Raw genomic sequence first — 16,379 nt, 5'->3', positions numbered from 1 at the left:
TCATTGGTATGGGACGCTATCTTGACGGTGTGTATGTGTCATAGAAGTTGATTTTGTGTTTGAGAGGTTAAAAATGGTGTGAGAATCAACTTTCTTTTGATAATTTATTTTTGTAAAGTGAATATATCTTGTGCCTTTTAAGCACAATACTTGACCTTTTACACACAATACTTGACCTTTTACATTCTAACGAAGTGACAACATTTTATGTTTATTCTCTTATTATCATCTAAAGATTATTTCTAGAGAAATTGATTCAATTTCAAAACCGTTTAGCCATTCACATGTGTCGAACAAATCAAGGGTTATGGTAAAAAGCAACATCCTTATGATGAAGTCAATTTGTTTCAATCATACGGATGACTAGAGTAACGGCTTCCAAATCAAATTTATTTTTTTAGAAGATGAAAAGAGAATGAATAGTTACGATTGTAATTTTTATGCGATAATATAATGTCGTGTTGTCATATAAGCATTGTCCATCTTGTAATGCAATATTGAGGTCGAGGGTACCTTAGTTTACCGAATTCATAACCCAAAATATTCATCCAAAATGGTTAAGAAAAAAAAATGATGTGGACATATTCCCTACTTTTGTCTCTTCGTTCCAAAAGAATCTCTCCAAATCCATCGGTGGTTGATGGGATATCATTATCAACTTATCACAGCCTATGAGAGGCAATATCCCCTTCATATAATTTACAACAAAATATCAAAGAACCAACAAATTTCACCTTGAAAAATTAGAAAAAGAATAAAAAAATCAGACCCAAGAAAAAATTAGCACAAAGAGGGGTACATAACTTACATTTACTAACTATAGAAGGGAAAAAACTTACATTTGTGAATATCATATGATCTAGTGAATGGTATTTTTTCGACGCGACAACGGCAAAATATAGCCTAACTAATTAACAAGAAAATTAAGAAAAATAGAAGTTAATTAACAAGAAAACTAAGAAAAATAGTAGCTAGTGTTGTTATCTTACAGATGATGCAACTGAATGAGCCCAGAACCTGAGATGATGCTTCATGTCCTTACCTAAATTAGTAGCAGCAGGTATTCTCCACTTCATCAACATTTGGTTCTCTTTCTTTCTTTGATCCAAAACATCCCAAGCCTCGGACAGATAAGGCCGCCTTGAAACCACCCCATGATCCTCCTCCTCCTCCTCCTCCTTCTGATAATCTCTAATATCTTCTTCTTCACAACTCGCTAGTCTTTGCAAGCCGGGAATTATGGAAACCAGCCTTGAAGAGTCCTTGTCTTCCTCAGTGAAGACAAACCCCAAATCCATAAAACCTTTGAGCTCCTCAAACTCTAGCTCTGATAAGCTCTTACTTGGCCCTAGCACTCTTTTCCTTCTTTTTCTTTCACTACTCCTCCTGCTGCTGCTGCTGCTGCCGCTGCTGCTACTACTTACCCGGCTGCTTTTTGTCGGATGAGCCGGCAGTTCATCGTTTTTGGAGAAGTTTGTGACTTGTTCACCGGAAAAAATTGTTTGCAGTTTCGGTGTGCCACTCGGAGAAAAGCTGGGCGTGTTTAAAAACTGGTCACTTAGAGACCTTAGGTTTAGGATTGGTAACTCTAGGGTTTCTTCTTGGGCTGATTCGTCCACTTGGAGAGTTGGGTTATTTGTTGCTTGTTGGGGTTGTGAAGGTGATTTCTGGCTCAAAATTTCATGCCCAAACCAGTATGAATCAAAGAGGTTGAGAAGTGCTTCTTCTTCTTTTTCTTCGGCAGCCATTTTGTTTTGGATTAGTTAGTGGATGTGGATGAAAAACAAGTAAGGTTTTGACAAGATGTGAGCTAGCTAGATAGGTCGAGACGGTTTCACGATTGAAGATAAGAATACCCATATATGTTTTGCATACATTGGCAACTTGGAATTTGTTATCTACAAGTTGCTCGATTCCTATTATTTATACTATAACGTGACAACTGGATGGCGAGATAGTGAGCTCCCAGTTTTGGCTTTTGCAGACGCCGAGTTTGATATTAATTTAGTGTGAGTTAGCTAAATCTCTCACCACTTAGTACAAATATATGAGAGATTATATTCACAAACCTCAATTACTTTTTCTACATTTTATTATTTTTTTAATATTTTTTGATATTCTACAATCCATTAATACTTAATAGAAAAATATTAAAAAATTAAAAGAGTGTTGAGGGAAGTAATTTGTGGTGTGTGAATATAATCTCTCCAAAAACATATTGTTGCATTTAAAAAAAATTATAGTGTGACGTGTCATTAGCAATACTGTGGAGCAAAAAATAATCTGGAAAATTATGGAGCTGGCACGTGAAATTTTACTCACAAATGATGAGAATGCCCTTTTTAAATTGGTGAGTTCCACATTTGTTCCACGCGTAGTTTAACCCCCTTGAACAACTAAGCTGTTGACTATGACTTCTCCAAGCTTTGCCGCACATAGCAAGGAGAAAAGTCGAAGGTATTAAAGATATGATTAATAACCAAATCTTATCTTTAAAGCTTTCGTTATTGAAAACCAACTCAATCAAGGAAGGAATCACAATCAAATCCAATCAAGTATACTGTATATAATCCCAACATAACATATTCGTGATTATTATTTTCTCCATCCAACAAATGACAGTCCTTGGCCAACTTGATGTTGACATGTGGCATGGAATATGTTGGAACCAAATTCACGTAGAGCTGTAAGCATGTGGAGGAAGTTCTCGAACTCGACTACCTGCAACTAGGGATGGGCAATAGTTATGCGGGCGGGTAACCGCGGTTAATTTACCCATAACCGTTTATGCTCATACCCACATAACCGTTTACCCGTTGGGTAATTGCCTAAACGGTTATACCCATACCCATAACCGTTTATAAACGGTTAACCATACCCATAACCGCATACTCATTTAACCGTAACCGTTTAATACCCATTTACCCATTTATCCTTTTTAACCCGTTTATCTTTTTTTTTTACCATTACCCTTTTTTCACCCGTCTACATGTTTTTTAACAACTTGAAAATTTAAAAAAAATTGTCATAATTTTTTTTTTGACAATTAAACACCGTTATAGGTACATTATCATACATATCCATATTTTAATTTTTTAAGTCCTTATACCATTTCAATAATTGAAATAATAGTTTACAAACGATATTTTTAACTGTTACCAATAAAGGTAAATATAATATTTGCTAAGTATTATTGGGTTACAAAAATTGTTTAGAAGACATTTCTGTCAATTTCACGGTTATCCGCATGGAATTTAAATTAATTTGGCCAATTCCTTGATGATGAGAATCATCATTCCTGTAGTAGTGTTATTGAGAGAAGGACCGATGAATTCCTTGCTAATTTATTGGGTGCTAAGTATTATTGGATCGAGAACATGGTTTATGTTGGTTTTACATATATAAAATAAATGGATCAATGGTTACCCGTTTATAACCGTGGTTAATACTCATAACCGCCCATTTAAATTTCGCGGGTAAACGGTTATACCCATAACCGTTTATTTATCTAAACGGTTACCCATAACCGTAACCGTTTAATTTAAATGGGCGGGTAACCGCGGTTACCCATAACCAATGGGTATTTGCCCATCCCTACCTGCAACACAATAAACAACCGTTAGCAGAATTTCTAATCTCCCTTGGGTGCCTATTAGATTTGCATCTTCTGTGCTAGTGGTTCTTGCTGAATCCTGCCTCAGCTCATATAATCTTTTCAGCATAAAATTATTATCCTCTCTAACTTCAACTATCTCATCAAAATATTGATATTACGTGGTTGTAATGATTGGGGGGCACTTTATCGTTAAAGCTTCCATAAAAGATGGTTTCTACTTAAAACATTTTTTTAATGCTTTAATGTCATCATATGTTATAGATGAATCAAAGTAAGTAATTTTTTCAGAGGAGGAAGCGAAAGAAAGAGCAAGGAGAGCAGCAGCAGCAGCTCGAAGATGGAGGGAGTACTCAAGGACGGATGCTGATAAGCCTCCGAGCTATAAACTTCCGGAAGGCATCTCCAACAACGAAAACTGACCATATTAATCTGTAGAGAACGAACACCATTGAAAATATTAGCATCAAATGTAAGTATTAACAAATTTATAGCTTATAGCTCCTGTAAATTTATAATCGTGTAAAATTTAAGGAGATCGAAAAGTCTGCGTAATCAGTATAGTAGCTATCAGATTACCATAAGATGGATCTATAAGTTCAATCAAGGAAAAACAGAGAGAAGATATACGTATACAGAAGCATGCTGCATGTATGCAAGTGAGGTTTTTGTTGCATCAAAGCGTCGCGGTTGATGTTATTTCTTGTTTCTCCAAGACTCCATCCAGAATCCGAACACGAAATAGCAAACTTTGTAAGCGCAAGCGTTGCCGGATTGAGCAAGATTCCTAATTTGATCGATTATTATTTTACTGTTTTCCTTTAAATTGTTGATTACAAACGCGGTTTATATATATGAAGAAATGATTTATGCACACTTTCTTTTCTCTTTTTAAAGACTTAGTTTTGTTCTTTCTTTTTTTTTCTTTTTCTTTTTTTGTCTATGATTCTTCTAAAATTTGTGCAATCCCAAAGGCTAAAGATAAATCGTGACGTGTTAGCTTTTTCCGCATGTCCTTGTATAATTGGTACGAGACGCTACCTTGACAGTGTATTTGTGTCATAGAAGTTGATTTCATAAGCTAAAAATGGTGTGAGAATCAACTTTCTTTGATAATTCATGTTTGTAAAGTGAAAATATATCTTCTGTTTTTTAAGCACAATACTTTATTTTTTACTTTCTTACGAAATGACAATATTTTATAGTACAAATGTCATAATTAAGATTGTTTATTCTTTTTATTGTTATCTAAAAATCACTCTAGAAAAATTGATTCAATTTAAAAACTGTTTAGCCATCCACTTATGTCAAACAAATCATACGGATTAATCGGGCTAAAGTAACGGCTTCCAAATTGAATTTGTTTAGCAACATCCATATGATGAAGTCAGTTTGTTTCAATCATGTGGATGACTAAACTAACGCATTCCGAATCGAATTATTTTTTTTAGAGATGGTTTTAGAATATGAAAAGAGAATGAATAATTACGATTATCATTTTAGTGCGATAAAATAATGTCGTGTCGTCATGTAAGTGTTGATCTTGTAATGCAATGTTGAGGTCGGGTACCTTGGTTTACCGAATTCATAACTTAAAAAATTCATCCAAAATGGTTAAGAAAAAAATGATGTGGACATATTCGCTACTTTTGTCTCTTCGTTCCAAAAGAATCTCCAAATGCATCAATGGTTGATGGGATAGCATTATCCCCTTCATATCATTTACAACAAAATATCAAAGAACCAACAAATTTCACCTTGAAAATTCGAAAATGAATAAAAATCAAACCCAAGAAAAAATTAGCAAAAAGAGGGGTACATAACTTACATTTACAATAAAATTAAGAAGAAAATTAAGAATAAAATTTACACCTGTGAATATCACAAAATATGATCTAGTGAATGGTAATTCTTCCGCGTGACAACAATGAAATATAGCCTAGCAAATTAACAAGAAAATTAAGAAAAATAGAAGTTAATTAACAATAAAATTAAGAAAAATAGAAGTTAGTGTTGTTATCTTACAGATGATGCAACTGAATGAGCCCAGAACCTGAGATGATGCTTCGTGTCCTTAATTAATTTAGTAGCAGCAGGTATTCTCCACTTCATCAACATTTGGTTCTCTTTCTTTCTTTGATCCAAGATATCCCAAGCTTTGGACAGACAAGGCCGCCTTTAGGGTTGGTAATTCTAGGGTTTCTTCTTGGGCTGATTCGTCCACTTGGAGAGTTTGGTTATTTGTTGCTTGTTGGGGTTGAGAAGTGCTTTTTCTTCTTCTTCTTCTTCTTCTTCTGCTGCCATTTTGTTTTGCATTAGTTGGTGGATGTGGATGAAAAACAAGTGGAGTAATTGAGACGGTTTGACAATTGTAGATAAGAACGAGCCAAAAAGCCCGCCCGATGCCGCGGGTTTACAACAATGATTAGCAACTAAAATTGGTCCACGAATTAATCAAAAAAGAAAGACCAAGTGAAAATCTGAACACTATTAGCAAATACTACATGGCGGTTCCATAAATATTATCTTGGATGGCAACGTGCAAAACTTGCCGACATATTTTGAAGAACATATACCCTAAAAAATTGGAACATACTACTATACTTCATAATTAACCAAATTTAAATAAATACCCTACGCGACAGGGCTTTTCGTTGGTGTGAACATTTAGATGAGCTTTTTTTTGGGTTTCGATTCGAATTGGAGTAAAAAGCAAGTGGTGCAGACTGCAGAGGAAGGAAGCGGTGGAGAAGAGAAATCTGGCAACAGGGCTTTTCGTCTTTTTATTGTAGCAGCATGAAATATAGGAAGGAAAAGATCAGGTGAAGAGGGGTATTTTCGTCTTTCTACTGTGCTTAGGAACAGTGAAGCTGATGAACTGGGTTTTAGTATATACTAGAACAACGCGCGGAATTGAAAACTATATGAAAGATTATGCAATTTTCAATCTTCATAAACAATGTTTGAGTCAAAAACTAAGTTACCAATGCCAATGCAAATTATACACAACCTCATCATGAATGAAACAAATTTAAACATCAAAAGAGAAACCTATTTCGTCTATTAAAAATCTTACGAAGTTCTTTAGATACTAAAAAAAACACAAAATGCTTGTTTACTGCAACACTAAAAGTTGTCCTCTGCTATGTTGGTGATTAAGGAAGCATCCCAGGCAAGGGAAAAAATAGTTGAAATAAATTTATAGACAGTAGAATTATATCATGAACAAAATAAGAATAAAGCGTGTTTACCTAGTTTTTTTGTGTTAAAAAAGAAGTTTGATTTTGCACGAAATGGAGATGACCTTCTTTGGCAATTCTATAGGACGCGATCAAACTTTTGTGCATTTTCAACTTGCCTTGCAACCAAGTTTCTACAAAAAACAGATCGAATTCAAGAAAATAATTAGACCAAGGCATACGAGATTATAAGAAAAAGTATAGAAAATATAAACCACATATACCACTTATTATACTACTTTGTATTCCGAATACACCTAAAAATATATTGATTTCTAGTGAATAGTTCGGTTCCAATTAATTCCATTTTAGTTTCTTTCAAACCCTTCAACTTATCCTTGACTTTTTTTTTTAACGGCATCATAATTAAGAGTTAGCTTTAATCAAATCCTTCAACCAATCCCACCCATACCTGTCTAACCCTTCATAATACCAATTTTACTCTCTTAAACCCTCTAACCTAACCTTGACTTTGTTTTTACAGCTCTTTCATTTAAAAGCTTATTTTCTCTACAAAATCATAATAGTTTCTGTCTTACATCACATTTTAAACTCTTGACAACATTAATTTCCATCTCAAATCAGAATGAACCTCCAACGTTAGAAATATGAGTAAAAAAATGTTTAGTAAAAGAATTTGCCAATTCTAATTAAGAACTGTTAATCAAACTGTAAAAGCAACATATGATTTTTCCAACTTCAAACATAGAACCAACAGCGAGAATCCAATTGGAAATGGAATAGACCAAACAGACCATGAAGATTACACAATCAAAAGATGATATATTTGAAGGAGAAGAGTTCATTACATAGTGTGATGACAGCCGATCAGCAGCAAAATCTGAGAAGAGCGAACCTGGCCTCAGATTTTCTCCAGAATAATTGAAAAAATAAATAAACTTAACATGTAGGAATGATGCTGTTATTTTCTCCAGACAATAAACATCATCTCTTAAAATATTAAAAATCATGTATGTGCATTTCATTCATATTTCTATTAAAAACAACTCATGGAACAACTTTTCTTACTAAACCCTAAAACACATTAATTTTTTTTTAAAATAGTTCTCATTTTTTGTTTCCTTTGCTAAATCCATTCATGCATTTCTTAAATTTAAATTCAGTTTATAAATTTTCACATCAATCTTTAGAAAGTAATTTTTTATGTAATTATTTAAAATATGTTGTATAAAACATACTTATTGCTTCCGCTTAAGAAAACTGATAACACAAAATGAATTAATCTGGTAGGTTAAAGTAAGTTCTCTTACCAAATAACTGAAGCCAAATTGACACAGAAGCATATCAACGTTGCATCGTCATAGGTACACAATTAGCAACGTTTCTTTACCGATTCAAACATAAACATGAATCAATTAAAAGCGTTAACAATGAAATAGCACTTCAATTCTTTGCTAAATTCATTCATGCGTTGCTTAAATTTAATTCAGTTTATAAATTTTCACATCAATCTTTAGAAAGTAATTTTTTATGTAATATTTAAAATATGCCGTATAAAACATACTTATTGCTTCCACTTAAGAAATCTGATAACATAAAATGAATTAAACCTCAAAGTAGTTCTCCTAATGAATTTTCAAAACAACGATACAGTACAGAAGAGAAGATTGACAAAATGAAAGTACAAAACCGTATGTCTGCTGAACTGGTTCCTAAATTAATGCTTAGTTTTATGTTGCACGTAGACTTCTCCTATTGTTCTTTGTACATTGGGATATACATATGTACATAATAATTATACGTACACACACACACACACACACATGTATATACTTATAGCAGGGAAGAAACTAACACAATAATATAGCAATTGCTAGGAAAATGAGAGATGTACGTATTTACTGAGAGAATATGATGAAAGAGGATTCTTTTATCGATTAGTGACATTCTACTGATTCCGTAGAATTAGAACGTCGGAAATGAATCCGAGTAAGGAAATATAGTAGTGGCAAATCCAAGATCAGCGGCCTCGGTGAGTTAGTTCGAGCATGGGACCAAAACTAAAACCAGAAAATCCAGAACAATCAAAACAATAACCCTCGAGAAAAACCCACACAAAAATGAAGAAAGTCAGAGAACCCAGAGCAAGACTAGAATTTGGAAGAAACCCCATTTGAGAAAAACTCACAAAGATGAAGAAAAGTAGCATCAAGATTAAAAGCAGAGCAATCAGAACAAAACCCATATGAGAAATAGCCACAAAGATGAAGAAAAAAAGAATCTTGGGGTTTGGGATATACCTGAATGAAGCAGTCATGGAAGAAGAGGCGCAGCAGCTGAGCAGAGTCATTCTTCTGGTGGGAGTAAATTTGCGCCATCGTCGACCTCACAATGGTCTCAGTTTCTGGGCAAGTCTCGCGATAGAAATCGTATTCAAGATCCGATTGACCCCAATCATTCATCTCCTCCATGACGAAATCTTGGCCGCCATCGGAAGAAGCCAGAGAAACCAGATTGACCAGTGGTTCTTGGGCAAAGGAGGAGGCGGAGAGAAGCAGGGAAACACGAAGGATTGACGCAGGGAGAAATGCACAGAAACAGAGAGGAAGAGAAAGGAAAAGCGACGGAAGAAAATGGAAGAGCCTTCGCACACCTTCCCACAAAACTGTAGTTGAATATTTGAGCTACATCGTGAATAGCTTATTATAGTTTATTCTCAACTAACAAGCATGCTATTTATAATAAACTAACCCTAATCTTAACCCTAATGCTAACAGGCTAAACTCAAACTAAACATATAAAAAAACCCAAACAATATAATACCTAAAATACTAATATATTTCAACACCCCGTCAAACTCATAGTGGTATACGACATGAGTTTGCAAACAAGCAGATGCGGATTGGCTCCATTAGGCGGACTGGCAGGCATGCAAACTTGACTTGACTTGACTTGACTTGACTGGCGAACTGGCGAACTGGTTCTTGATTACTTGACTTGAGACTTGACTTGACTTGACTTGCTTCTTGCTTCTTGCAAATTGATTCTGGTTCAAACTGGCTAGTGTTGAGAGTATGGAAAGAACCCGTCACTAAATAGATGAGATTTTCATATCTCAATTCTAGAAACAACGAACAAACACAACTATCACTCAAGTAGTCACTTGTCCAAGTACTCAAATGATCACATAACAATCCCAAAGAGACGAACAACTAGTGGTCCTCGCACTTTAAACCAAAAAACCAAACAACCTATTTTTTCTTATGCCCGTGTGGGCCTCAAAACCTCCAAACCATAAAATGGGTGGCAAACAGCCAACAAACCATTTTTCCTCTCTGCCCGTGTGGGCCAAAACCTCAAACAGCCAAAATTTTTTTTTTCTTTTTTTCTTATTTTTGTTTCTGGACTGGCGGATACAAACTCACAGATTGCAGCTAGATCTAGTACAAGTTCATGGGATCTGGGCTTGCGAAGATGGTACGACAAGGGTGCATTGGTGGTTTTGACAGGTTACAACAGGGAAATCATGGATGCAAAGCAACACTAGTAGGTCAGGTACTGGTACGGGTCGAGTGCGAGTTGATTAAGCGGCATGGTAGTGATGCAAAGATGCGAATTGTTGCAGCATCGGTGGATCATGCAGGTGATGGTGGGTGCGGCAGGTGAGTGGTGCAACGATGGCCTATTGCGGAATGGTTCACATACGGACAACGGGGCAGACCTGGTACGAAGGCTGGTGGTTGGTGGTGGGTTCGGTACAGCAATGGATGCTGGTTGAGAATACAGGCAACAGCATACACGGGAACAATAGTAGATGATGGATCAACTGGATCTAGTGTCGGCGCGAGTCCAAACTTCAATTCCAGAAACTTCTTTCTTTTTTTTCTCTTTTCCGACTATGAATGACAACAAAAAAACTGACCAGAAAATGAAAATATTCCACGATCGAAACTGAAAAAATAAACAATGAAAAAAGACAAACGCCGATAACGAACAGAAGCGAATTAAATCCCAAAGAATCAATACCAAGTTGAATATCAGAGTGCTCAACGAACAAGACTAACAGAATAATAGGAATATTATTAAACAAACTAGAATGCCGGAACGGCTACAAAACCCTAAGAGACTACATTGACTACATTGTAAATAACTTATTCTCAACTGACTAACAAGCATGCTATTTATAATAAACTAACCCTAACCCTAACCCTAATGCTAACAGGCTAAGCCCAAACTAAACTTATAAAAAACCCAAACAATATAATACCTAAAATACTAATATATTCCAACAACTGTTACTCATTTGACAGCAAAGCAATAGGGCAAAGTTGAAATATCAAAAAAGAATCAGGGTGAAAATGGAAGAACGTACAAAATATCAAACCATGACAAAGATTTAAAATTTATTCCTAACCCATCAAAGTTTTGAAATTTTTACAAACTGGGTTTAATTTACCGCACAAAAAATTCAACAATACAGAAAAATCCATACTTTTAACGCCAAGAAAACCTTAACTATATGAGAGGTCAAGTCAATCTGCAACACAATAAATTGATCACATCAAACGTAAGTAGATATAATCAAATCAAATCAGAATATTGATGAAGAAGAAATGAAAAGAAGAGGGTTACTCTGCTATGCATTAAGGATCTTCCTGGAATCAAAACCCTAAAAGACTAAAATGAAATTTGCATTGAAAACCCATTCGGAATCCAAATTTACATCCCTGAATTAGTTGGAGAAATTCAATTGATAAACACACAGAACACAGTAAACCAAAAATGAAATATACAAACACAGAAAAATAAAAACGATCTTAAAAAAATCAATTAAAAGAAATGATTTGAGATATAAGAGACATACATACCTTGCAGGTAGGTAGCAGTGGCTAATGGGTAGAGGCTGGCTGTGTTGATTCTTTCTGGGAGAAAACGAGAAGAAGGATATGTAAGAGAGTGGAGATTATGTTGTATTTATACGTGGTAATTGGTAAAGGCAAGAGGGATCTGAGGAAAAATAGAGATGAAAAAAATACCTAGGAGAAGGAGCGGATAAGAAGTTGGCCAACGGAGGAGGACGACTGATATGTTCCAAATCTCTAACCCCTTAATCAACCTGCAAGTCACAGAGGATAGAGAGGGAGAGGGAAGGAAGAGAGAGAGAGAGCAAAGCTCTTTAATTGTTTTTTTGGTTTTGTATTTCTGTTTGTAAATTCTGATCTGCCATAACTGAGGGAGTTCAGCTCCTTTTATGCAAAGAGTGAAAACAATATCATTAATGGGATATCTTATAATGCCATAAAGATAGCAATAAAGCATTGGATCGATTTTGGTACTCCACCACGTACTGTCAAGAGTTATTTTTCTTCAACCAATCTTGCGGTGTGTTTGTCATTGCCATTTTCCCATGCCTGGGTACACTTGAAGACCTTGCTTTATGCTTTGTTGAGCCTAAACTTGTCAAGGTCCTGCAACATTAATAATGTCATGACTATTCCAGGCTTTGCTTATACTTACACCTTATTAAATTCCCTCATTTTGGGAACATCTTTCTATTCTACAATTGAGACCTCCTTAATGCTTTCAAGTTGTGTGAAACAACCAAAATTTATTTTATGCGCTGGTGGGTATCCTTCAACCTTCACTCCTACATACTCAACATTAAGGAGGTCTTAATTGTAGAATAGAAAGATGTTCCCAAAATGAGGGAATTTAATAAGGTGTAAGTATAAGCAAAGCCTGGAATAGTCATGACATTATTAATGTTGCAGGACCTTGACAAGTTTAGGCTCAACAAAGCATAAAGCAAGGTCTTCAAGTGTACCCAGGCATGGGAAAATGGCAATGACAAACACACCGCAAGATTGGTTGAAGAAAAATAACTCTTGACAGTACGTGGTGGAGTACCAAAATCGATCCAATGCTTTATTGCTATCTTTATGGCATTATAAGATATCCCAGTAATGATATTGTTTTCACTCTTTGCATAAAGATCCAGTTGTGCATTCGTAACCTGCAAGTTCTCCGTTAATCCCATCTTCAACATATACTCATGGATCCTCCTACCCACATTCAGCCGGTAAGCACCACTCATGACAAGAAACTCCATAAATTTTTCATTTGCAGGAGGACTTGTGGGTTGCACAAGATATACATCACACCCTCTTACACTCTCATGCAACTGAACATATATATCTTCATTAGCAAAGCCTTTGATCATAATCCAGCCAAGTTCCAGACCCATGTAGTAAGTAATTTCCTGAGATAACATTGGGTTTGTAGGACAGGAAAAATTCTTGTGTCTGACATCATTTTTGCCAATTTCATTCATCAAATATGCTTCAATGACTGAAGAAATTGGCACCAAATCATAAAGACGTCTCGCAGTCATTTCTTCAAACAAGAGAATTAAGATTGAAGCAGTTGGTAGTGATATCCATTTGACACCCCTATTCTCAATTTCCTTCGCAACATCATCGAACTCCACATTTTTAAATTGGGAAAGCTCATTCCAAATTGGTGGTCCACTTGTAGCATATTGGTGAAAATTAGCAAAAATTCCTTGAAATTTACTTACTAAAAGCTTAGCAATAATTGTGCAGCCATAAGGATTCCAGATATAAGTAGTGATCTCAAAACTGTAGAGGTCTCTCCAATGAGATATATCTATTTTGTCGTCACTACCTTTCTTAGACATTTTCTCAAACAGTTCCAAGGCATAAAAATCTTTCTTCACAAATTTTCCCACAAGATACCAATTAACCCATCCACATTTTGTAGTCAAGAAGTCTTCATGCAATATCACAATAACACCAATATAATATGCCAGAATAAACAACAAAATCCAATACCATTTGTCCTTCTGATTTGTAAAAGTGGAAAGCAAGGATGTCAATACCTCATGTCGACGCTTCGTGATGTTCGTATGCGTTGAGGGCAACATACAGATGCATATAATCTGTGAGTTAAAGCTCTAGTAATCTCCATACTCCTCAAGGTTGATGGAATCACGAACGGACTGGTCTGCAAGTGGAAAGGGGATTGCAATTTTGGTGGTTCCTAGACCCTGTCCACTTGTTGGAGCTTCTTTGTTGCTCAAAAATGGTTTGCTATTGTTGGTGTGGACTGCCATTGAAGCGTTCGATTTCGACTGTGGCTTGATGGACGGAGATGCGATTTCCCGCAACAATGGTGATGACGAAAACAACGGTAGAACGGAATGGACTTTGATTGGCGATGGAATTCTTGGTTGTTTGCCATCTCCTTGAAGTCTGGGATAACCGAGATCATGCGATTCAGTGTCATAGGAAATCGCCGGGGTTGGATCAGAAACTCCCCCATCGTTGATAACGAACATAGGGGTTGGAGTGGAGTCTCCCTCAGCGCTGAGAGTCAACTCACGGGCACAGCAGATCCTAGCAAGGTAGGGTGCGAATAGAGCATCCAGGGTCTCGCGAAGCGAATCCTCGTTTGCAGCAACCATGGCAGAAAACGTAGGTGGGTAGGTGTGCACAGAAGGGAAACCAGGATTCGAGAAGGATGATACCATTGATATGTTCCAAATCTCTAACCCCTTAATCAACCTGCAAGTCACAGAGGATATAAAGGGAAAGGGAAGGAAGAGAGAGAGAGCAGAGCTCTTGAATTGTTTTTTTGGTTTTGTATTTCTGTCTGTAAATTCTGATCTGCCACAACTGAGGGAGTTCAGCTCCTTTTATAGACTTTTACACCTTTAGTGCCAACTGGCATTTCTAATAGACTTCACTAATTAACAGGAATAAGCCTAAGAATTCAATATTAAACCCCTAATAGTGATTAAGCCAATCACTAAATCTTAAGTTCATAACAACGACGGGGTGAGGAGCCTAGAGGGGAAATGTTGTCCGAAGGAGGAAGAGGGATGAGATGCTGTCGAACGGAGGAGGATGCTGTGGTTCGTGGTTTTGAGAGAGAAATGAGAGATTCTTTTGGAAACCAATGGAAAAGCCGAGAGCTTTTCCTTTCCCAACGATGACCAACAATGTACATCACGCATAGAAAATGACTGAAGGTGGGTAGCATGGGCAAAATCGAGAATTCATTATACTAAGAAACCAAACAGAACGGTAAAGCAAGAAGAAGCAGAGGGTATTTCCGACATTTTATTGTTCACAAACAGTGAAAAACATAGCCGAGGAAACCGAGTTTTAGTATATAGATAATATAATTTTGTTATCTACAAGTTGCTCGATTCCTATTGATTATATTAGCAATGGGCACGCATGCTCCATGTGTGTAATTAAATTTGTTTTTTTTATTATTTTACTATGACTTATTATTAATGAACACGGATAACAATTCAAAATAGAAAAGACAAATAAAAAAAGGGAAGAGAAAAGGTAGGAGAATGTGGGAATGTAAAGAGAGGAAGAGGAGGAGAAAAGTGAGGTTTATTTATTTACTTTTTATTTTTAAATAGGATATGCTATATTTATATGGCTGTGATGTTAGTATAAAAAACAGTAAAATTTGTGTTTGGCGTAATTACTAAATTGTCGATGTTTTTTGTTTTTATTCAATTCTGGTGAGAGAGTTGCTATAATTTTGGTTGACAAACAGAGTTTTATTAATATATAGTTTATATTATAATGTGACATACTGACAAGTGGATGTCGAGTGTGAACTCTTAGCTTTGGCTTTTGAAGACGGCGAGTTCGATATTAAGTTAATATGACAGCCAAATTTCCCGTCACTTAGTATAAGTAGATAGTCATACTAAATTTCCCGCCACTTAGTATAAGTATATAATGTTGCATTCAAAAAATTATAGCGTAATGTATCATTAACAATACCATGGAACCAAAAATAATTCGAAATTTTTTAGAGTTGACACATAGAATTTTACCCACCAGTGATGACAATACCCTGATTAAATTGGCGAGGTATACATTTGTTCCACGCGCAGTTCAACCTTCTTGAAGACCTGAAACCCTCCAGCCCAGTTCAAGAATAAGCCTGTGGAAAGTTACTTCTTCAAAAGCAAAAGTATCCCATATCATCTCTTCTCATTTTTCTTCTCTTTATCCTTCATGCTGCCTGCAAGATAGGGAGAATGTGAACAATCAGCCGGAACTCGAAATCAAAATTCTGATCTGGGACTGATTGCTTGGAGCTCTGATTGCTTACCTTGTCTGTCACCTCTTTCAGCAGATCCCCTAGCTCGGCGACTTGGAGGACTCCTACTACATGGTTTGTATCGCGCTTAACCAAGCCTGAAACTACAAGTAAGCTTCAAGTGAAATTGATACATTACCTTGTGCATCTCCACCAGTTAAAGATACCACCCCTGGATGGAGGAATAGTACTTCCAGAGAAGATGCCACATCTACCTACGAGACAGATAAGGCAAGTCAAGACGATACCACACTCCGGAACTTAGAAGTTTCGTGATTACGAGATCATTCTCCCACAATATTTCCTAATGTCATTTGTACTAAATCATTCACTTGTACTCACTAAAAGAGAGCTTGAACCTATGTACTTGTGTAAACCCTTCACAATTAATGAGAACTCCTCTATTTCATGGA

The 16,379-nt window shown here is 36.1% G+C and overlaps 2 protein-coding genes across 2 annotated transcripts; both read right to left on the bottom strand.

Moving 5' to 3' along the window:
- Positions 1–980: 980 nt before the first annotated feature.
- On the bottom strand, positions 981–1,748 carry LOC139187880 (uncharacterized). The gene has a single exon (XM_070804491.1). The coding sequence runs from the start codon at positions 1,746–1,748 to the stop codon at positions 981–983; it is 768 nt and encodes a 255-aa protein (XP_070660592.1).
- A 3,616-nt stretch (positions 1,749–5,364) lies between these two features.
- On the bottom strand, positions 5,365–14,841 carry LOC103429365 (uncharacterized). The gene is made up of 7 exons (XM_070804490.1): positions 14,667–14,841; positions 11,850–11,894; positions 11,682–11,735; positions 9,114–9,478; positions 7,662–7,693; positions 6,865–6,986; positions 5,365–5,907 (listed from the first exon to the last, which is right to left on the bottom strand). Exons 1-6 carry the CDS (start codon positions 14,839–14,841, stop codon positions 6,932–6,934), a joined length of 726 nt encoding a protein of 241 aa, XP_070660591.1. The 3' UTR covers positions 5,365–5,907; positions 6,865–6,931.
- Between the last annotated feature and the right edge of the window lie 1,538 nt (positions 14,842–16,379).

Source organism: Malus domestica, chromosome 09 (assembly GCF_042453785.1).
Source record: "Malus domestica chromosome 09, GDT2T_hap1".
NCBI lineage: Eukaryota > Viridiplantae > Streptophyta > Magnoliopsida > Rosales > Rosaceae > Malus > Malus domestica.
Note: the sequence above shows the minus strand (reverse complement) of the source record. Positions and strands in the feature narration are given on the sequence as shown.